Source organism: Parus major, chromosome 2 (assembly GCF_001522545.3).
Source record: "Parus major isolate Abel chromosome 2, Parus_major1.1, whole genome shotgun sequence".
NCBI lineage: Eukaryota > Metazoa > Chordata > Aves > Passeriformes > Paridae > Parus > Parus major.
Genome location: NC_031769.1, coordinates 146,510,113 through 146,533,886, shown reverse-complemented (window position 1 = coordinate 146,533,886; position 23,774 = coordinate 146,510,113). Strand labels below are relative to the sequence as shown.

At 38.4% G+C, this 23,774-nt stretch overlaps 1 protein-coding gene across 5 annotated transcripts in view; it reads left to right on the top strand.

The window, feature by feature from the left end:
- Positions 1-23,774, top strand: part of TRAPPC9 (trafficking protein particle complex 9) — a 444,786-nt gene that overhangs the window by 150,535 nt on the left and 270,477 nt on the right. For all 5 annotated transcript variants that reach the window (XM_015618282.1, XM_015618287.2, XM_015618284.2 and 2 more), the window contains one exon: positions 8,562-8,672. In XM_015618282.1, coding sequence (XP_015473768.1) covers positions 8,562-8,672 — 111 coding nt within the window. The remainder of the gene's footprint in view (positions 1-8,561; positions 8,673-23,774) is intronic.

Sequence of the window (23,774 nt, the reverse complement as noted above, 5' to 3'; positions counted from 1 at the left end):
TCCCCACACCCAATTCTGGATCAGATCTCTGCTCTCCCCACACCCAATTCTGGATCAGATCCCTGCTCTCCCCACACCCAATTCTGGATCAGATCCCTGCTCTCCCCACACCCAGCTCTGGATCAGATCCCTGTTCTCCCCACACCCAATTCTGGATCAGATCTCAGCTCTCCCCACACCCAATTCTGGATCAGATCTCAGCTCTCTCCACACCCAATTCTGGATCAGATCCCTGCTATCCCCACACCCAATTCTGGATCAGATCTCAGCTCTCTCCACACCCAATTCTGGATCAGATCCCTGCTATCCCCACACCCAGTTCTGGATCAGATCTCAGCTCTCTCCACACCCAATTCTGGATCAGATCCCTGCTCTCCCTACACCCATCTCTGGATCAGATCTCTGCTCTCCCTACACCCAGCTCTGGATCAGATCCCTGCTCTCCCTACACCCAGCTCTGGATCAGATCTCTCCTGTTGGGACAGAGGATGTTCTGTCAGTGAAGGGCCTCCTCTGCTTCCTGGTCCTTCCCTGGGTGTCACTCCCTGCTCCCTCAGCTGCCTGCATCCAAAGGGGATGTCAGAGCAGCTTTGTGCTGGGCAAAATTCCCTGTGAGCATGTTCCCTGTGATCCCTGGCTCTGCTTGTTCCTGTGTGCAGGGAGGGCACTGTCCCAGGAGTCATCATCAAGAATGCAGGAGTCTGGAGCAGCCCTGGAAGGAGGTATAAGAGAGAAGGAATTAATGTTGAAAGTTCTCCCACTCTGTCCTTCAGCTCAAGGAAAGCTTGAAGGGCTTCAGGGATCTACTTGTTTAACCACTTATTTACCATAAAATGCAGATAGATCTATGTAGTAAAATTGTACTAATTGTCTTCTGTAATGGGCCTTACCACATTAATTGATTCCATCCCAGGGCTTAGCCCCAAAACACTGCTGTGCTTCCAGGCCTCCAAGCAGAGCAGTCACCAGCAGGTTCCAAGCTGCCAGTGGGGATCCCATGATCTGATCCCAGGCTGCCAGTGGAGGTGGATTGCAAATGCTTCAGTGAAAGGAAACTTTTTATTGATAGTTTTGTATGATTCTCCTCCTCATTTTGATATCCTGTTAGCTCTAAGCAAGTCTGCTGTTGAAACTTATCTAGGTTGTCTTGAACAATCTTCTTTATACCTGTTGTTTCTCTCAGATGTATTATCTGACAGTTTTCATGGGCACTGAATGTCCTTCCTTATTGCCTTTATAAAAGAGCATGAAAAATGCCAGAAAAAATACTGCAGGTCTGATAGGAATTAAAGTAACATGCTCTGCACGCTGTGAGGGGCCTGCTGGTCTCCTTGTGTCCCTTGCCACTGTGCCATCAGTACAAAAGTGTCTTAAATAAGAGCCTACAAATGCCAGAAAATGTTGATCTTGCTTACTACAGATGTGGTGAGACAGTCTGAATTTGTAGATGAAGTCAGTCCTCAGGGACGGTACATTCGCTTTCAAGCAAAGTTGGGAATCCAGATATGTAATATTCTTACCTGTAAATTCTACAAATTCAAGATTATAAAGCAATTTTTTAATATTTTTTTTTTTTTCTTGTGGGACAGAATACTTTCCTTTCTATCTTAGGACCACTATACAGCTGCCAGGACATTGTTGGAGTCCCAGGCACAGAAAATGTTCTTTTATCTGTGCTGGCAGACTTGGGCACTCGAGAGGATGCTGCGTTTAACTTAAGACCATGGAGAAAGCTTCTAAAACTTAGTGGAGAAGCTGGGTATGTGAATGTGTGAGTTAGATAGAATTATGTGAAGTCACTGGGTGAAAATTAGAGAGTTTAGAGTTTGAGATATAGTAGTAAATAAAAGACAAACTGGAGGTTCTAGGGCATTGGCTTATATTTGCCTTTCTTCTTCTTCATGGTTTTGGGTGGTATTGGGTGATTGGTAGTGCGGAACACGGGTGTTTGGTTATTGGGTTAAAAGTAAAAATAAATTAGTTGGCATTTGATAATTGGATGGTTTATGCTTAAAAGGCCTTTTGGACAGAACCTGAAGTTGTCATTTGTAGATTGTTAGGTTAGTGTGTAGGAGTACTTACTGTCTGTAAATATGTAATATAGATAAAGTAAAATAAACACCCTAAGTCCGAATGCAAAAACCGTCTCTCTGCTCATCAATCCCAGTCCTGGGGAAAGGAACTGGACACTTCTACATTAGATGACCCAGAGACTTTTACAAGACACCAGGCTGCAGATCTCTTCTGGCAAGTGCTGAGCCTTAGACTCTATTCTTGTGCTTAAACCAGAAGAAAAAAAACAAAGGAATGGTAGCAGGTCTGACACTGTTAAATTCAAAGTGCCAGTTCATCCAACTGTAGGTTCAAAGTAATTTTCCTTTGTATTATTAATGTACATACTTAAATGAAGTGATTTTTTTTTTGTCCAGGAGGCATCAGTTCATAGCAGAGTCTGCAGTGTGATCCCTAGTCAGAGGCTTCTCATTTCTGTATTTAAAGTTAGGATGCAGTCTTTCCAACTTGGTTTCACTGAGGGTTTGGAGACAGACGAATCTTGGCTATGGTGAGGGTTCTCAAGAGCCTCAGTTGGGTAGATAGAACTTTGGGGCTTAATGAAATCAGATATAATTTTTAGAATTTCCATTCCAGTTTCTAAGGCTGTCCCTATTTTCACTCCAATAAATTGCAACACATCAGGTTTGGATCAGAAATCCTGATTATTGTATGTTTACAAATTATACAAGGGGAAGAGTAAACAGCATTGTTTCTTCATCTGTGCTCTAACAGGCTTTTTTGTTATATGATAAAAAGTTATGTAGTGGTTTCTGAAACCCTTGTTGGTTTTATATAGCCAGATTTTTAAATTAAGTGTTCACATTTGCTACAGTCAGAATGAGAATCAGTCACCTACTGATAGGCAGCTGCCTATAGTCTTCTCTTAGTATTTTGGTGTTCAAAATGTCATAGAGCTTTGAAAGGTGGAGGAAAACCTCTCTTGTTTGAGTGCTTGAAGAGCAAGATATTTAGTTTGGAGGAGGAGATGACCTGTTTAAATTGATATTTCTACATGGAGAAAAAAATTAGTATTAATTAATTCATTAGTATGAAATTCACTGTTTTGTTAATGAAAAATATTAATAATAACAGTCAGGCAAATTCAACTAAATAAAGAAAATAAAGCTCTCATTTGGTACAATTAAACTGACAAATCATTAGGAAAATCTGTCAAGCAATGGATTTATATTAATGTTCACAGGAGTGGATGTCACCCACAATATTCCTTATTTGTACACTATTGAGCTCAATATAGATTCTACTGAGTGGTAACTCAACACATGGAAGGTTGCATCCAATAGTTAAATTATCTTGGTAATCAGAGGTATTTAACTTCTGCTAATGGTGTAACATTGCAGTGGGTTCATGAAAGAGCAGCAGAAAGTAGCTTGCAGATTGAGAGAATTGATTTTTGAGATCCAGATGTTAAATATGTATGGTTTGACACATGAAGATGTGAGAACATAAATCTGAAAATATTTATAGATGTGCTGGGAATATTTAGCATAAGTGAAAAGGTTTACAACTGGGAGAAGTCAGATAAGGACGCTTCTTGGAATATGTGGAAAGACCTTTTGCCAGTAAGGTGGAGAAACTGACTTAATCATCTGAAGTTAGTATTGAGAACTGCATTTTTAGATAATTTTTTAAAAAAAATAAATTGAAGAGACCCTACTGAAGTCACAACAGCATCAACAAAGGTGATGTAGATCATTGTTCTGCTGTGCTGCTCTTGGTTTTGGTCAGTGGATTTTGGAGGACAGGGCTGTCATGTCACACCATTACCACCAGAGCTAAAGCTTCTCTTCCCTCTCTTTGTCCATCCTGTGTAGCAATGACTGTTCGAAGAAAACAGAAGAGAAAAAAAATATAGGGGGAAAAAAAAGTGGCTATGAAAATACTCCATGATTTCAGTTGATGGGAAAGTGAGATGAGTCAGGATGCAGAAAACTTGCTAACCCTCCTGAGAGTTTCTTGTTTAAAGTGACTTTTAAACTAAGCTGGAGACAGAGCTGCAGAGAGATTGTTCACTGAAGTGAGCCATCATTGCAGCTGCATTTGGGGTTTAATTCTGTGTTCAGTGTTACCGAAAAATATTCTCAGCTGTCATTTCAAGTAATCACAATCCTCCTGAAAGAGATTTCTAGATCACAGTGTCGTTGTCACTTGCCTGAAGTTCCCATGGCCCCAGTTTTGTGACTGTTTTTGGAACCATAACTGGCATTGTAAGATTTAAAAAATACAGCATGATTCATTGTGCTGCTAACTTTTGCTTGTGCTATGTTCTCAGTTCTGCAGTAGATGATAACAGAAATTCATTTATACACTAAATTTTTAAGATACTGTTGAATTAACTAATTTTTCAATTAAAAAAAGATTTAATTGTTTTTTGATATCAGTATTGACTTAAATTTGTTATTCTGAGGTGTTCATATGATAAATCAATCTACTGAAAATGTTTCCTTCTAATTCTGCTTTTTACCTCTATAACCTTCTGCAATTTTGTGTCACTTGTAACAGAAAATCTTGAACATGACATTTATGGAAGATTTTTCAAAAGCAAGCATCATGAACAAATCAGGAAGGTTACCAAAATGGAAAAACGTTTGGGTGCTGTGATTTTTTTAGTTGGCTGAGTTTATTGGACCAGACTTTGTTCCTTCCCGTTAGATGGGAGGAAGAATGAAACCCTTTCACAAACTTTTGTTCTGTGTCCTGGTGTCTGTACATGGCCCAGCACAGCTGGTGATGGTTTCATGTTGTGTGTTTGATACCATCCTAAACCACAAACCCACCCCACCCAGACAAAAACTTACTCTGGATTTGTTCAACCCAAACCTTCAAAAGGAGCTGGTGCCAATGAAATGACTCCTAAAAAAGACTGGGAAGCCACTGGTGACCCTTCAGAATGTGTGAAATGGGCGGGGGGGGTGGTGTTCTCTGCCTTCTCTGGGATAAATAGTAACTAACACCTACTTAACAAAACTTAGAGGACTTCAAATCTATTCTCCTCCACCAATCAAATATTTAGTGTGAGTTGTTACATGGTGGTGGAGAGTTTGGGAAAGGGAGAATAAATTGTGTGTATATGGATAAGTCCCATTTCCAGAAATCTGTGGCTTATGACTGGAGTTTCTTTGCCAAACATGTCAGTAGGACATTATGGTATATAATGTAATCAACTTTAGGGTATATAATGTAATCAACTTTAGATCCATTTATTATTTTGAGTGTTTTAATTTTATTTTTTTTTGTGTAAGTTGCCAGAGTTTATAAAAAACCTGATTTATATAGTGTTGAGGTCAGCATGAGTGGTCTAAGATTTGGTCAATTGACTTAAATCCTTAAAACAATTTGATGTCTGAAATTTTCTGGTAAAGAGTTTGGTTTAAGTAACACATTTCTGACTGCACTTAAATGTAGGAGTTCAGCAAAATCTTGCTGGAGTTCCTTTATCACACTTGCACGAACATGATTTGCCTCTCAAATCTCCTTTACTGACATTGAAATAGGTTCTTTAATTCCTGTCTTGCAAGGGGTGCCTTCTGTATGTTCTGCTGGAGGGAAAATTGATATTAATTATTTGTCTTTCTTGTTAATTCTTGGTTTTCCTGGACCATTCATAACTCAGCATCATCAGTTCTACACAGTCCTACTGTTTGCAAAACGTTAAAGAAAAGAATAAAAAAAATATCCTGCTAGTTCTCAGATCTTCAGCAAATTGTTCTTTAACAATTACAGGGTTTTCTATGTTTTTGGGGGTTTTTTTTAAACTTTCTTTTGGCATTTCATCTGATTTTCCAGAGCTTATGCTTTCTTGGTTTTTGTACTTGGATGCAGCTTCTGTTTGAAGCTTCCTGTTTTAATAATAAACTTTTTTTTTTAACTTTTAATTGTGTTTGGTTTTCATTCCTGTAATAGTCTCTTTGATACTGTCCTGTATTTATTCTAAAGATCTAGTGCTACCTTTTTCTACAGTCTTAATGTTGCTTTCAATTCTTTCACACTGATATCTTATTATTCTAAATTTTCAAGGTACTGTAATAATTCTTTAACTTCAAGTTTTATGTTTTTTTACCTAAAGATTTCCCTTGAGAATTAACGTAAAATTACAAGGAAAGAATTATTTCTCCTACATGTCTGTTTTGTGCAGTGTTGGAACAGGAAATAAGTATCATGGTGATGAATAATTTTTAAGAATTCATATTTGGGAATTTTTAATATCAGTGATGTTGTTTAGTCCTGAAGGGCAGCTGCTTCTGCAGGTCCTTCTTGGCATGAATTGTTTTATTTGCAAAACTTTGGCTCTGCTGCCAGAAGATATTGCAGGAGGCTTGAATGTTTTTTGTTTGGGTTTGCTGTGGCAGAAATAACAAATTCCTTCCATATTAAGTTTTTAAAACGAATCTACACTGGAAGTTGCTCTTCCAGAGCATCACGTTGTATCTACTGGAGATGCAGAGGTTGTCTGAGACTTCACTTGAGACTCTGTCCCACTCTCCCAGTGATGAGGTAGAAGCTGATAAAAGCTTTTCCCCCTTTTCTTTCCCATTCCTTTCTGGGAACTGACTCAAGCACTGCCCTTCCAGTTATTTCTCTCTTGTGAGTTCTAAGGAAGAAGTTTCTGACAAGAGCTACGTCTCCTTATTTGTTCTAAATTCTTGAGTTTTGACATGTTTGCTTCAGGCACTCAGCTGCCTTCCTGCATCCCCCTCTATATCCAGTAGTCATTGGGGTTTTACAAAGAGAGAGAAATCTCTTAAAATATATATTAAAAAAGCCTCCACCCCCACTTTTGCTTTTTATTTTTGCTAAGAAACTTGGTCCTGATCCCAGCAGTGCTTGCTGGTCTTGCAGTGCCTGGCTGCAGGTGACTTATTGTCACTTGGTGACCTAAACCTCGACCTCCTGGGCTTGTCCTGGGAGTGTTCCCACCCCAGGGATTGGCAAAACATTTCCTCCTGTGTGTGCTCTGGAAGGGACACCTTTATTTTCAGAACAAAGTTGTATTATGGACCAGAGAACATGTTTCCAAAGTAGAACAATTCTTAAACTCTTGCACCTCTGAGTTTAATAGCCTTAGGATTGGCATTTCAGTTCAGTTGTAAACTATTGTGCAGTAAATATAAATACAAATATAAATATATGTATTTATAGAAATATTCTTGGTTGCCCCAGACACACAACACTAGCTTGATCATGCACAAGAAACGATGCCTCTGACAACTCTCACCTCACCAATATTCCTCTTTCTTCCCCTTTGGGAATATTTCTGGGTTGTTCAGTAGTTTCTTGGGAAGTTTTGATTTTCATACAGATTGGTAAAGTGCTATTGCAGCTGTCTGATTGGATTTGGCATTTTTATACCTAGTTCAAATAAATTTTCATGTGTATTATATTTTTATCACCAATGCTGTTATTTCTGCTTATTGTCACAAGGAACAAAAGATTGTAAATGAGAGTAAAATTTTCCAGAATATTAATTAGAATAAAATAATTTTTAAAAATATAAACACTTAATTGATTTAAATAGTAACAAAATTAGTAAATTATTATTTTCATTAATATGAACACAGTTTGTGTTAATATAAATAAAATATATTTATTATTATATAATAATAAATATAATACAATAATTATAAAATTGTTTTAATAATTATTACTATTAACATTAACTATTAACAGAAATTAATATAATTAACATAATCAATAAGACTCATGAATTAAGACTCATAATTAAAAAGTTTATTGGAATTAACTTTTGAAGTAAGGTTTCTATTCTGCAACTTTTTCAGCATTATTTTCTAAGTTTACCAGAAATGCAGTTGTTGTATTTCTATCAAATGCATCTGGGCAAATTTGGATTTGAAGGATAGTAGCTGACAAATAATGAGTTTTTGTGTGAGAGAAGTGCCTGAGTTTGCCTCTTACAGAGGGGAGAGAGTTCTCCCTCTCAGAGTTCTTCTCAAGGTTAAGTGCTCCAATTGCCAGCTTGTTTTGGTCTGCAGGCAAGCCATGGAAATGGAATTTCTCCTTTACAATGAACTTAAAACAATTTAATTTTTTGCTTGCAAGTTTGTGTTTTAAAATAGGTAATTTAAAATAATACAACTGTTTTGGTTTTTTTTATGTGAAGGATCAAAGAACTGAAAAATGTCTGTGGCTTTCTCCACAGAAGTGAATGTGAAAGCTGCAAAGTGATAATGCAGACAGGTGAACAAATGCTGTGGGGCTGGATATTGTGCAGGTCAGAATTGTCATGGGACTGGTTCTCTTTAGGATGTACCCTTCTGTTTAGTTCTAGCAAAAAAATTAAAAAAAAAGAAATCTAATTATCAGAAAGTTTATTTTAGTAAGAGATAAGGATATTCTTACAATTGGAGTAGGAGATAAAACCTGCATGTGTGTTTTGCATATATATTTATATCCATATATAAATACTAATTTTGATAGACATACAATGATATCATCACTGAAATTGTGTTTTTTTCCCTCTATCTGGACAGCACCCGGCAGTGTCACCTCCTTCTTGATGTTTTCAATTCCACAGAGCATGAGTTGACCATCAGTGCCAGGAACAATGAAGATTTAATTCTGCACTCTGGGGAGTGTCAGCGGTGAGTGCCAAAGGGCCCAGATCTAGCCCTATCTTTTTTTCTCTACACAGCTGATGACATTTAAGTGCCTGTTTTTCTTTTTAAACATTGTACATGTTGAAGAATATAAAAGTTTTGCTTTCTTGAAGGTGCATCACTAACTTTTAGCAATATCTCAAGTCAATTTATCTTGGCTCTGCATGTAGTAGTCCTGAAAATAATGAAATACAAAGCAGCTGGTACTGAGGTATACAGCTCATTTAACTTTTGTAGAGTGTTTGAATGTAATTTCCATGTGCTTTGAATGTAATCCTGGTGTTAAAACCTGATCTCAGTAGTTTGTTATCCTTTCCCAGTTTTAAATTTTCTTTACCTGATTCCTCAGCCATTTCCTCACTTTTCCTACAAAGAAAACTACAGGAAAGAGAAGTAGAATTGAAGAAAAAGCAATTCCAATCTCTGTGGGAAAATATATTTCAGATCAAGCAGGCTGTTGTGGGTATTGATTCTTACAACCCTACTAGAGGGATGTACAGCTCATTATTAACCATTATTTGCCATTATACACCTGCCTCGGATTCCTGCTGCTGGCTGCAACCCAGGCCTGCCTGGTTAATCTCCTTCAGCTGATCACTGCATCTGAATTCCAATTTCATCCCAGAAAAGGTGATAATGTGAAAAAGGGAGTCTTGCTCTTGGGTAGGGGCTCCCTGCACTGCTCTCTTTGGGAGAGTTGTGCTGCACTCTAAGGTCTGCAACAGAGAAACTTGGTCAAAGAGAGATGTTTTCCTGTCTGCAAATCCCTGGATGAATATTAAGTTCAAAGTCAAACCACGTTAATTGCAGGGAATGCAGCTGTCAAAAAGAATTACAGGATAGGTAAGATAGTAAATTTGGAGTGCTTTTTGCCTTGGTGACTCCCAAAGCACAGCCAAGTGGAAATGTGTTGACTCAAACTCAGGTTGAGTTTTACTTTACCAAGCAATGGACAAAAACATCAGTAGCATACAGTGCTTCTTCCTTACATTTGGAAATAATTGGCTTTTTTATTTTTTAAAATGCAATCTAAACAGTCACCAAAATGTTCTTGTTCTTACCCATATTGTTTTATAATTTTATTTTTATGCCTCTTTTTTTTTTGGCATTGTATTTGTAGTCTTCAAACCCCTTGAAATTTTTCATACCCAATTTTTGGGACAATATATAACAGATAGAAATTAAGCTACAAATCAGGTTATAAAATTTCTTTGCATCCCTTAGATTGAATTTTATTTTCATAAGAATTTAAATTTATATATCCTTAAATCATTACATTGTAATGGATATAAACCCTTTCAATAAGTCTTTTGAAGCAGTCATTTATCAAGGGAGATTGTGTATATATTGCAGGTATTTAAACCTTTAAAGTTAGTTTTATTCTTACTGCAAAATGTGTTTTTAGTGTTGGTTTGAAATTGCACAGAGTTTTCTATGGGTTCTAAACTCATTTATTATCTGTTTCTTGAAGGTAAGTGCTTTTAATTGGAAATTTGTGTATATGGCTCCTATGTTGCCATGACTTCTAAGTTTTATCCATTGAATCTACTACACAAAAGCAGGTGAGACATACACTGGATTTTAAAATTAGCTTCCTGCCCCTAGAAAAAGGCTTTTATTGCTCTTTGGGGAAAAAAAAAAGAAAAAAAAAAGGAGAAATCTTTTTCCCTTTTTCAGCAATGGCTCCAGATCTTTTCTTTTTAATACAGGGCAGGCATTCCTGGGAATCTGCTTTTGAGCCAAGGTTTCCAACCCAAATATACAAAGTTTTTCAATGCATCCCTCTTTTAGAGACTCCTTTTAGGATTTTTATCCTTTGGATATTGATTGGCATTAATGCCTGATGAATATTTAAAGAGAGGCTTTTCAATCAAGTTCAGGGTTTCTTTCCTCTTCCCTGTACCTTTTTGATGCTGCCCTCATTCTTAATGTTTGCTTCATTCTACCTTTATTTCATTACAACTTTTTGCCAGCTTTGGTCACTTTCTCTTCCTTTTGTAATTTTTCTCTCTCTATTCATCACCCTCCCTTTGAAATCTCCCATCCTGACAGAGTGGAGAAGATTGTTTTCTTCATCCCTGTTATTATTGGGGACTAGAAGTGTTTTCATATTCTGTCTCCAGGCCCACAAAGAAGGCTAATGCTGCATCCTGCTTACTCTGGCCTCTTCTTCTTCAACTTTGGATGTCTAGAAAGTAAAATAACTTCAAAGTTTTGATGTGTTCCTTCTCTATATTACAGAATGGTCACTGTAGAATGTAAGTTTTTCCCTCCTAAGAGGGAATTTGCAGGGGATTCTTGCATTGCTCCCATGGAAAATGAGGAATGGTGATGGAAGTTCCTGGGTGTTGCACTTGTTAGAACACCCTCAGCAATATATTTGATTTATAACAAAGCTGTACTATTGACCATGGTGCTGACAATGGGAAGGGTGAGGAGATGGAAACAGAAATGCCAAAGAAAGTCTGGGCTTGTCAGCAGGTGAGTGCTGGCACTGCCAAATCTTTCTGAGCCCATGGAGGACAGGCCCTGCAATCCATTTGGTAGCATCCACATTATTTGATGCATTCCAACCCTGTCCTGTTCTCTGTCTTATTTGTATTCATGTAAAATGGATCAAATGTGTAGAGTACTGCACAATATTTTTATTTTAAGGTCTGAAAGGCAGTTTGCTTCAATTAACTTAGAGACAGGGCAATAATAGCTGCTACAATAATGCTGCATATGTCAGGAAAAACTGGTATTATGCTACTTAGAAAAAGAGACACCCTTTAGGCCATTAAAAGACTATCTGGAAAATAGATGCCTTTTCTACAGTAAGATTATTCTGCTGACTAGTGAAAATTGTCATTTTAGCTTTCAGAAAGGCTTAAACTTACAATTTGCTGTACTTTTTAAGCCAATAATTGGGATTATTTACTGTGTGCATTGTATCTGTTCTTGGAGATATACATAAGCAGTGTTTCTGAGAACTGACACTTTTCTCTCCATTTTAGGATATAGAAACATTTTGCTCCCTGTCATTTTATAGTCAGAAATGATAATTTGGGCTCAGTGATTATTTTGTTCACTCATCTTGCTGTCTTTCATCATGGCTGGTTTTGCAGACAAATGAAAGGATCAGTGTTTTTTCCCCCTATATCCCATCATAACATTAATTAGAGACTTCATATTCCCATCTCTGGTTTCCACATGACTTGAAATGTTCCTTTGTATCCCATTGTGGAATAATTAGTGACATGTTTTAGTCAGAGGTCTTTTGTTCCCATGAGATTATCATGAGGAGACAAGAGAACCAAGATTCCTTTGGAGTAGAGAAGGAAAAGACATGAGATTTGTCCTTCCTCTCCTGTGAGGTTGATTGAAGAAAAGAGAGGAGCAAGAATTTTGAACAGTCGTTTGTTGAACTCCTGAAAATAATTTTAGGGTTCGTTGCAAAGCTAAATTCCAACTCAAATTAATTTTTGCTGCTTTACATCTGCAGGAATTTTTTTAAACTTCAATATCCACAGAGAAATGCACTGGAGACTGGTGTCTTGATGAAAAGATGTCAGCCAAATTACTCTAGAGAAGTTCTGGCTGCCGTGAGTGATGCTGAGGTGTTGGCAATGCCTTCAGTTAATTTAAAATATCAACATGTTTTGTTCACCTCTTCATCTGAACCCATGACATGAGGGAAGCAAATTCTCTCATGTCTGCTATTGGAAAGTTCAGCCTCCAGAGATTTTTTCTGGACTAGTTGAGTCTCCAGTTTCTTGAGGAAGAAAATAGCTGTTCCTTGAAGCAATCAGCTGCACTGTTAAAGGAGTTTTGCAATGCACCAAGTGCAAGTGTTTTAAATGTAATCAGTGGGAAGTCTGAGCTTGTTTATCCCAGGAACAAGGTAATCAACAGGTTGTTCTGACATGGAAAGAATACAGCTGACAGCTCTTGGAGTGAATTGTATTCATGCCTGTGAACAAAAAAGTGTTGCCACTACCAGTGATCTGAATTTATTGAAAAACCATAGGTACTGTAATTATTGTGTTTCTTATTTGATTATCAAATCATTAAAATTAAATTTCATGTCAGCCCTCATTTATGCATAAATAACTTCATAATTTATGGTAATAGATGTTATCTCATTATGTGCCCCAGGATATCTCATTTTGTACCACTCACACCCTGCCTTGCAGGGGAACACCATTCCCATTCTGTGCACGGTGTTGGGGGGCAGTTGATGCTGGGGAGGCTCTGAGAGGATCAGTCCTCTCCTCTGTCCTTGTGGGACAGCACAGCTGAGCTGGTGATGTGTGACATGTCCCCATGTGTGACACCCACAGCTGGGCTCTGCACATTCACACATTGCACTTTTCAGGCTGTTCTGGCCTTGGCGTGAGGACCACAGGGATTAAAACTTGGGATGCCCAGGACAGGATTGGTGTGAGGAGCTGAGGAATGAAGAGCAAACAGGACAGACCGTGGTAAATGAGGAAATAGTTTTGTTGGTAATTCAAATTGAAGAGGCTTTTGTGCAAAATTTACAAGTTCTGGTGACTGCTGGTGACCCAGGAGTTGCTGATGTGAAAGAACATGACAGAATTTTGGCCTTTTCATTTTTTTTTAATTGGAAGTAGCCTAATTAAAAAGAAGCTGAAGAAATACTGTAGTAGGAAAGTCAGCTCTTGAGTTCAGGCTTCCTTTCTGGGTCAGCAGTTTTACCCTACCTTTTAGCAGGGTTACAGGGTTAAATGAGTGTGTTTGCTTACACATATACTCTACAGTAAGTTTTGTTTTTTATTTTATAGTCAGCAGAATTATAGGTATTTTGTTCAGTTTTGCTAAGTGAACTTTTGTGTGTATTGACTTCACCTGGTTGGATTTTTTTTCTGTTACCTTCTAATGAGACGAGAATAATTAAAGAAACAAATTATTATTTTCATTTTTATACCTTTCATGACATAGTCTGGTATTTATTTTTCAAAAGTCCTTTGCATGCATAATAATTATGAGAGCCATTTCTGCTGCTTAATTATTTGATGTAAATGCATTGATTAATTGAGATGTGAAGTCTGTGCAGTGGTACACTGCAATTTCTGCAGTATTAGTTAACAATGCACATTTTGGAAACACTTTGAAGTAAGTTCACTTTCAAAGGGAACAAGAATTAAAAATTCTTCCCTGTTTTGAACCAAAAGTTCCCCCAATAAATTTATTGTCCATGTGTAAATAAATGATGATTGTTATTTCTCAGAGCTGCCAAGTCTGTGTTTAATTTGTGTGTCTGTTTATGACAGGGCATGTTGTCTGTATGGGAGATTAATGATTTTTTCCATACATTACTGTTACAGTTTATGTTTTAAAGACAAAGCTGCAATGATTAAGGCTTTGTCTGCTGTCAGGAGAAAATAAAATTTCACAGCAGTTGCCCTTGGTCTTCATGTTAAATCTATGGCCAGATGGATATTTCTGAGATACCTTCAAGTCAAATTGTATTAATTAAAACATGAAAATCACCCTTTGTTTGTCAGGGCAAGAGTTTTCATTTTGTCTCTTGACAGATTTTAAATACATTTTTAGTTTTTTTAAGGCTTGCCTTTTTGTACTAATAGCCAAATCAATCTTTAAACATAGTACATAGGTTTGAGTGAATAATTAGCTATTTTCAACAAAAAAATGGTAAAGGAATTGTTTGGGTAGGAAAGGGTGATACACCTAGCACTGGTCAAATCCATAGTATGAACCAGTTTTGATTTTCACATTTATTTCAAAGCATATTGCAAAAATTGGAGATGTTACAGGAGAATTCTGCAAAAACTATAGAATGGCAAAATAACAAACAATAATAAAAAAAAAAAAGGAAAGAGAAATAGAAGAAGCAGTAAAGAGAAATTTCAGTGTTGGACTGTTTTGTAGCTAAAGTACTCAAGGAATCCATTTGCATCCTATGAAAACCAGATGCTCTTTTGAGGTCCTTTCCAAGCTGGTCGCTGCCGTGGTCCTGGTTCCTTTGCAAGGTGTGAAGGCCTGGTGGGTGATCACAGGGGTTGAGAGTCCTCAGTGTGACTGCACTGAAAAACCCAAATGTGATCTGAGGAGAGGCAAATGGGAAGGGGGAATGATAGGAGAGAATGATGATATTCAGTTCTGGTGACACACACAGGACAAAGAGGAGATCACATCATAGAAGATGCAGGTGCCTGGTGAAATAAAAGACTTTGACTTTGCTTTGACAAGCACAGTAGAACTTAAAGGCATTATTAATGCATTGTATGAAGTGAGGACAGTGGAAGGCTCTCTTATAAAGGCTAAGGGAAGTGAACAAATGAATAACAAATGAACTTTGAGCTGTCTATGAATACTTCTAGAAATGAAGAGATTTCAGGGCCTCAGGCATCATCAGACCACCTCCCTCCCAGAGAAGTGGAGGCAAAGACCTTCACAAAGGCTGGTACTGAGGTGTCCCCTGTGGAATTGCCAAAGACCTGCCTGCAACTGCCACAATTCCCAGCTGGAATATCCTTTCCAGTGCTCTATCCCTGTAATTGATGATGAAAACAAATGCCCTTGTAGGTTTTGCAGCAATATATTCCCATTCTTTTCCCTGTCCTGTCCCCAGTGCAATATCATCCTTTTCTTCTGAATAGTTAGGATGTATTTCCATAGGGAATGTGCAGACAATCTATTTCCTATGATTTGCATTTGAATCTAGTATTTGTTTCTGTCTACAAATGTGTATTTGAGCTCAGGTGAACTTTCCTTCTCCAGCTGCTGGCATGAAGAGCTTCCTTTGGGTTGGCTTTCTCAGGCTTGTCTGAGAAAAGGGGGGTTGTTTCTCCCCTTCCCTCCTTTCCCCAAAACTCAATGTATGGATTATCTCAGTCCTGGGATACTGCACTGGGCAGGCAGCTCTTTCCGTATTACCTGACTTTCTGTAAGGTTTTTTTCTTTTTCCACTTCTTCAGGTGCCTTTTCCTAAATCAGGGGTGACTAACTCACTGGATCTAGCCTGCATGGCAGTTCTTCTGACCTATCTGAACATTGCTTTGGCCTCAGAAGACCCAATTTGCACTGTTTATAATATTTTGTGTATGCAGCTGGGGAAACGGGAGCTTTGTGAGCGCAGGCCAAGTTTGTCTCTGACATGATTTATTAAGTTTAATAGGGTACAACATAAATGTGGCTGGATAGTTTGGCCCTTACACAAAATATCACACAGATGTAGCACCAGTTTGATGTCCCAGTTTTAAATGAGCTATAAATCATTCAAAATCCAACCAGTCACCTTCATTTTCCCCTTAAATCCTAAGTAGATTACAGGTTGTAGGACTTGCTGAGTTCAAAAGCTGTCTCTTGAAAAAAGTCAGAGTAATTGATTTCAGGATTCAGATTTAGAAATTAATATTTTTTTTAAAAAAGAACAATTTTTTTCTCATAGAAGAAACCAGACTTTTTACTTCCTTAATTTCTTCAATACTTGGAAAAAAGTATTTATTTATTGAAATTTTTTGGGTGCTAGGCACAGCTGTGGAAGCATTTGGTGAAGTGCAAGCCTGTTAAAAAATTGACTGAAGTGCTAATACTTTTTAATTGGATTTTCATTTTTGTGCAAGGTATGTAGAAGAAAAAGTAAGAATGTAAGAAAAAATATAATTGTTTCTTTTGTTTGATAGCAATGGAACAATAAGATAAACAGGAAAAAATGCCTCTTTCTGAAGGAAGTCAGAGCTGAAATGACTTGTTCTTGCCCTTAATTCACACATATTCAAACCAATAAATTCAGACTGTGGTTTGAGAAAATCATGTTTTACCACTGATGGGTGATGGAAAAAAGTGGGGGATGAAGATGAACATTATCAACCTTTCACTGTGAATTCATCTCCCTGCTAGAATGAAATACAAAAATACCAATATTCCCAGGAAGAAAAGTTTCCATGGAATTTTGAGGTTTGTCTTTTTTCCAGTAGGTTTTCTGAACATTGAAGGAGAAAGGAAAGTTATATTAATCAACGTTCTATTTTCTCCCCACGTTTGTCTGTATTTCTGTGAGACAGATACTTAATCAAAATTTCTGTTTTGTCTCAAACCTGCTCAGTGGTCAGCACACCTGAGATATTCTGTTGGCTGTCTCTCTTCCTAAAATCTGTGTGAGGAATCTGGGAGTCCTGAGTGAAATGATGGCATACGACCACGATGCAGAACGAGGAGCTCAGACAAGTGGGAGAGTGCATTTGTACAGCTCCAGCACAGTTGGCACAGCCCAAATTTCTGTCAAGCTTGCCTTGCAGTGTCAGTTCCCTGCAGGCTGCAGAGATTGTTGTTGCAGGGGTTGTTTCAGAATTCTTTCTTACCCAGTGGGATGTAGCAGTGCCCAAGGCAGGGCAGGCAGAGGGAGCTGCCCTGAGCTCTGTGTCTGGATGGGAGCAGCAATGCAAAGAATAATTTACTTGCCTGATGCTGTGCTGCAAATGTGGGGCTTCATGGCCAACTTCCAGGTTTGAGGGGATACCTCCAGAGAGACCTCCCAACCTACACTATTGCTTGATTTGAAAATCTGCCCACTCATTGATAAAACTTGCTCATTTTTCCCAAAGGCAGCAGTGCTATGGACAGGTGTCCATAGGAACTGGTTCTTCTGTCGCTTTCTTTTGTCCATCAAGACTTTCTGTCTTTCCAAAATTTGTCCTAATCTGGCTTGAGGTATGTTTTACTCTTCTCTGGAGGACAAATTTTTTCCTTAGCCTTTTTTCCTCTTTTTATCTGCTGTTACAAATGGCATAGTGCCACTTTTTGATAAGGGTTTGACCTCCATACTCATGTCTTATTTTAAGCAGTGTTTTATTGTGAACAATGTGAATTTGCAGAGTTCTTCTCCAGAGGTTCAGTTAGGTACAATACTTTCTCTGCTCACTGTCAACTAAACCTGATGCCTTGTATGTTCATCTAACAGATGAAAAAAATCTGTGGAATTCATTTGCTTAATAAATTGCTCTTTTGTGATATTTGGACACATGGACAGAAGGAGTGAAGGGTATCTGGACCCTTTAAAGATTGCAGGATAGAGTGGTGAAGGTAACTGAATGATTTTAGTCCATTTCCCAATTAACAATCATCTTTATTTTTTTGTGGAAAAGCTCCCTAACACATTTCAGGTCGTTTTTGTTTATGCTGCCAGTAAAAGACCAAGCTTTTGGGTGTAGGTGCAGCTCCAGGTCACACCTGGTTTGATGGATATCTTTAGATAAATAGATTAATTTAGACCATAGCACTCCCTGTATTCAGGAGCACTTGGCTGTGTTCTGTGGCTGTGGTGACACAGTGGCTGCGTTAATGGGATGAAAGAAGATTGTCTTGAGTGGCTGCCAGTTATGTCTGCCTTAATGGCCAAAGGATTTATGAAAGTTACACTCAGATGTTGCCCAGATTTGGCTTTCTGCCTTCTCTCTGATGTTCTGTAAAAGATCATGACGGTACAGCATAGATTTCCTGAAGTTGGAAATTAAAATATCCAATTCTTATTAATTTGTTTTAGATGATCAAAAGTATAATTAAAATAGCTGGTTTGTGAGCATTTCCTTCAAAGATAACACTCATTTGAAATTAGTGCTTCATCAGCTTGAATTTATTCCTCACTCTTGACATCCATTTAATTCTGCCTTCATTAACTGGAAACAAAAGCTAAAACAACAGTGATTTGAAAAGATCACTGAAAGATGTTAAGTAGATGCTGTAGTATATAAAGCCAACCTTTTATGGCATTTTAATTTTGCAGTTACAACTGTGTCTTCAGATGATGATTTGGAAATTTTGTTTTCTTCCCCCCTCACCAATGCCACCATAATTGGGATCACAGGCAAAAAGTTGAAGTATTCTTTGGAATAATGGAAAGATTTATAGGTCCCAAATTAAAAAACAAACCAGTATTCTGCTAAGTTTGAATACAATTCGTGATTTGCCTTATAAAAGTGTCTAATCTTAGCAGGGAATGGGGGGATGTTAAGTCTGTAATCTTTCTTCTTCAACCTCTTTTTCTGTCCACTCCAGCCCCCTCTTCCAGTGGCTGAATCCTCCCCAGCTAGAGCTTTGCTGTGTTTGAGGTTTTCAAAAATGCACACTCTTTCTAATGTGTTTTAATAACAATGAAGAATTCTGCTCTAGCTTTGGCTTTTTAAAGTATACTTTGACAATTCTGAAATGAGATCACTGGGAATTGTTTGATTTCCTGGCCTTCAGTGGGAAAGCAGCTCTCAGTCTGGATTGTGTAGTACCTTGATTTCTGCCTACTGCAGGAGGTCTGCTTAAAACCTCCATATAATAATACACTTATCAAATTACTCCTTATCTTATATAGAGCTTTCAGGCTATGAAAAATCCCAACATCATGGAAACATTCCAGGTTTGATATGTCAAATAATAAATATCCTTAGGAAAGAGGGTGGCATGTGCTAAAGAAGTCTAATTACATGTTTATTGCAATTTTATGCGTACAGGAACTGAACTAGGAAGGAGCAAAGAGGGCTTTATGAAGGGAAGATGTAGCTCATAAATCCATTAAAATTCTGTCCAGGAATTAACAAGTTTCTGGGTGCGGAGGGTCTGATTAATGTGATTCTTCACATGGGAAGGAGTTCCCCACCAGAAGCTGATAGAGAAACCAAGCTGCTCTGGGGTAGGAAGGGAAAGTTATTAATTGGTTAAGAAAGGGAGTAATAACTTGTAGAGCTCAGGTCCCCATTGGAGCCCCTCTGGAATGTGGGCTGGGCTCTGAACTGCTCAGCCTTGTTTGGAGCTGTGCTGGGAGAAGAGTGAGCAGAGGGCTGGGAAGGTCCCTGGTACTGGACTGTAAATGAGGGAGCTGATGTGAGGAGTTACAGATGACAAGATGATGAATTGTCAGGTGAACTTTAGTCTTAATAAATCTAAAGTGATGAACAGGGTGGAAAAAGCATCTGAGCTTTAAATAGTGGATGATGAGCTCAGGGCTGCCTTTTACCTTAGGAATTGGATCCAGGTTTTAGTGCATCTGTGAAAATCCTACCTATGGCTCAGTAATGGTTGAATACTAAACAAGCATCTTTTTGAGCAGAATGTTTTGTATCAGCACAGGCTAGGGTGTTTTCACTTCTTAGGAATGATCTCATCAAATGGGAAGATGATACTTGAAAACCAAGTTGAAAGGAAGTGCTAGGAAAAAATTGTTTGCAGAAGGGAACCTGATATGAGAGAGGAATCCAAAGTTGCACTTGAGGGGAAAAAAGAGAAAATAAAAGCAAGCACACATTGTGAATAGGAGAATGAAGTATAAAAATATTTCAAATTTAATACTCCAAGATGATTTGTAATGTATTTTTTTTCCCCTTGCCCAATTACAGGATAAAGCTTTGCTGGTTGGTGTAACTGTTGTTAAGGTGGCCAAATGGAAACTGATTTATTGATTCTCATCTTCACAAACTGAATTATTCACTTTTTGGTGAATACTTTTGCTATTGTCCACAGATTTTTTCCTGACTCCTAACCTGAAGGTTTCTGGAGTGTTCCCACACATGCAGTGGTTGCAGGATTTGCACTGCTGAGGAGAGGAGCTGGTTGGAGGTTGTTTATAGTAGATTATTTTGGGATGGAATAGAGATTTTCCTCACCAATGGCAGGTGCTCTTCTGGGTACTTCAAATAGTCTAGTTCTCCTCTCCCTTGCTGCTCTTCTTCTCTTCAGAGTTTTCTTCCCCTTGATTTGTGCTGATGGTGGTTTTAGGTCTGTGCTTTAACTGAGAGGGGAAGGCAGTGGACAAGCAGGAGAGCAACCTTTGCTTTAATATTTCTAGTCAGCTGAAAGAGTTATAAACTACATAACAAAACAGTTACAATCTGGATAAATTCAGGTATTTGTTGCAACTAAACTCGGTGTAGCAGAATAGAGTTGGGCCAGCGGTTTAGTGTGCCTTTCATAGAATGAAAACTTTTTTTTTTCCTTCTTATCTGTATAAGTCTCCAGAAACAAAGCTTCTTTTGGAAAGAATCTACTGAGTCATTGCTTGCATGAGGAAATTTTTCTTTCTAAATGACTCCTGCTCTAACACTTTGCTAGGACAGGAGTATTTTTACTGAAGTATTTATTCATTGTCTTTTTTTTTTTTTTTTTTTAAGTTGAACCTGAAATATGTGTCAGCTGTGCAGAACACATGGCAGAATATTATTTCTGTTAATAGCTGGCTGTGAAATGTGTGATAAAATCCCAGCCATGGGATTATCTCAGCTAAAACCTTTTCCTTTGACAAGTGAGGGCCTAACATGTAAATTATACTCACCACCAAAGTTTCCTTCCAGGGTTACTTCATCAGGGAAGCTTCTCAGCCCTATCTTTTATATCTAAATTGAGTTAATGAGTTGTGCATCTCCTGATGAGTTGGCAGAGCTTTTGCAGCTTCAAGGAGATCTAACACCTGCTAATATCAATGCAAAAGCTTGGCTGCAAAGTTGCCAAACCCTCATTTAACCTATTTAAATCACAAGCTACCATTGATCTGGTTTTCACAGTGCGTTCTCCTGAGTGCTTTGGGCTTAGATGTATTGCTTAAAGAAAGATTTCCGTATTTAATTTGCAGTGTTTAAAAGGAGAGGAGCTGCTTCTTTAGCAGTGAGAAAGGTAAAAAAAAAACGCAGTTTAGTAATTTATTGATAATTAAGAAGAGGCACGAATAGGGTTCTTTTACTGCATGAAGATTCAGTTTGGTGTGAATAAAACCAGGCTTGATCAAGGTAAAAAGCTAGGAGTGAAAAGCTGCAGTGAGGTGTAGGAGCTGTCACTGACACTCTATGAGCCAGGGCTATTCTTGTGGGCCCAGCACAGCTGAGCTACCACTGACAGCTGGCCCAGGCCTTGAGAAGGGTGATGGTGCCCAGGTTTGAGATGGGGAATGGTGTTGGACAAACCTTTCTGTTCAATTTGTGGTTTGAAATCATAGAAATGTAGAATGGTTTGGGTTGGAAGGGACCTACAGGATCATCCACTTCCAATCCCTGCCATGGGCAGGGACACCTTCTCTATCTCAGGTGGCTCCAAGACCCATCCAACCTTGAACACTCCCAGGAATGGGGCATCCACAGCTTCTCTGGGCAACCTGTGCCAGAACCACCCTCATCCTAAGAGCCACATTCCTTACATCAAATTTAAACCTTCCCTCTTTACATTTAAAAGCACTTTCCTGTCACTGCAAGCTTGGTAAGAAGTCTCAAGTTTTCTCACATTCTTTTAGGCACTGGAAGGTGCTCTGAGGTCTTCCTGGAGCCTTTTCATATCCAGGCTGAGTTCCCCCAGCTCTCCCAGCCTGGCTCCAGAGCAGAGGGGCTCCAGCCCTCTGAGCATTTCCATGGCCCTCCTTTGGAGCCTCTTGAGCAGGTCCACAGGTCTCTCATGTGCTGGGGGCACCAGAGCTGGACAAGTTAATCCAAGCTTGTCCTTAATGAGGATGCTTGTGGTGGCAGTGACAGCCCAGATTTGAAATAGACTTTTGTTTGTAAACACTGGAAATGAAGTGGATTTTGTGTAGAAAAAGGAGAAACCTTATTATTTTTTTTTAAGCTGTTCACTCTTGAGTACTTGTCTGTGTGTATTTGAAGAAAGTACCAAACATACATCTGAGATAGTTTCCATCTAGTAAAATACATTTTTAAATGATAACAGCTGCACATTGTATTGGCAAATAAGAGAATTGATGCAAGATTTTTCACAAACATTTTTCTTGTTTTCTTACTCTAAACCTGTGTCTATATCATCTTCCTAGGTAGAAACCTTTCACTCCTTGGAGTTTTTGGATGACTTGTGAGTTAGATTTATTTTTGCAAAGAGTAGGCAAAGTGTGGGCAATGTTTGTAAATCTAAACTGTTCAGTTTGGATAAATCTTAGACTGAGATCTTAACAGTTCAGTGACTGAAGGACTGGGGAAAGGATAAAAAATTGAAAAAAATACACATATTAAAGCTACTTGAGTAGCAGTTTATTTTCCTGCTACTCTTTGAAAAAAGAGGGCAGGGGAGAAAAGTGTCTTTAAATAGCCTGTTGGGCACATCTACTTGCTTGTGTGACAGATACTGCATTTCTCATTAGAGGTACCTTGCAAGTGCCCATGGTCACCATAGTAACTATCTTGGAGTTATACCTTAAATTTATCCTTATATAATTTATCCTTTATACTTACACCTTAAATTTATCCTGACAAAGGTTACTGTGTCAATTCCTACTAATTGGCTTTTTTTTTTTTGGCTGCTGCTATTTTTAACTCATCCCCTCCTCCTCCTCTATTTAAGTTCCAGATCCTAAGTGGAATGAATTGGCAGAATTAGTGAGAAAACGCTTTACAGGGTAGGACTAATTGGCAACTAAACTCTGTGTTTTGTTCCTCAGTGTGAAAAAAAAAAATAAATCTAAATCATAACTTTCAGTGGTAACTAAAAGGTTATCAGATTTGTCCTCCAAATGTTTTGATATGAAACAATATCAGTGCTCTTGAGACACGGTTTGCTTCATGCAGGCTTCTACTATTGTTTAGTATCAAATATTAGTCATGTTGTTTATTAGCAGATATTACTACCAGCAGAGATAGAGGGAAACAAGCCATATCCTGAAGAGCTGAAAAGCTAATTTAAAGTAAGCCTCTAATAAACAGAGGAGTTAGCCCTGTGCTGTGCTATATTGGTACCTGGGACAGGTGCTCTATTGGTACAGATGCAGCTCCTTGGCATCTGCTGGTGCAGAAGGTTGAATTAAAAAGTTATTCATAGGCTGATGATAACATTGTTTAATTTCCTGTAGGTGTATTAGAGGACGACTGCTACATTTCCAGTGGCTAAACAGTCTCAAATTTAATTGCTGGATTGACTCCAGTTCCCAGGCCCAGGACTGACAGCAGAGCAGTGACTGGATGAGCACTCCCAGGGTCCTCATTCCATGGGCAGAGAGCAGCCAGAGCTGGAATGGGGCTGTCAGGGACTGCAGCTGCTGATAGTGGGGAGGGAACAGCTCAGTTCTGCTAAATTTCTGGAGAAATGTGATTGCAGTTATGGAAAGGTACAAAATGTGGCTGTAAGGAGGGCAACAGAGTGGTAGGACAT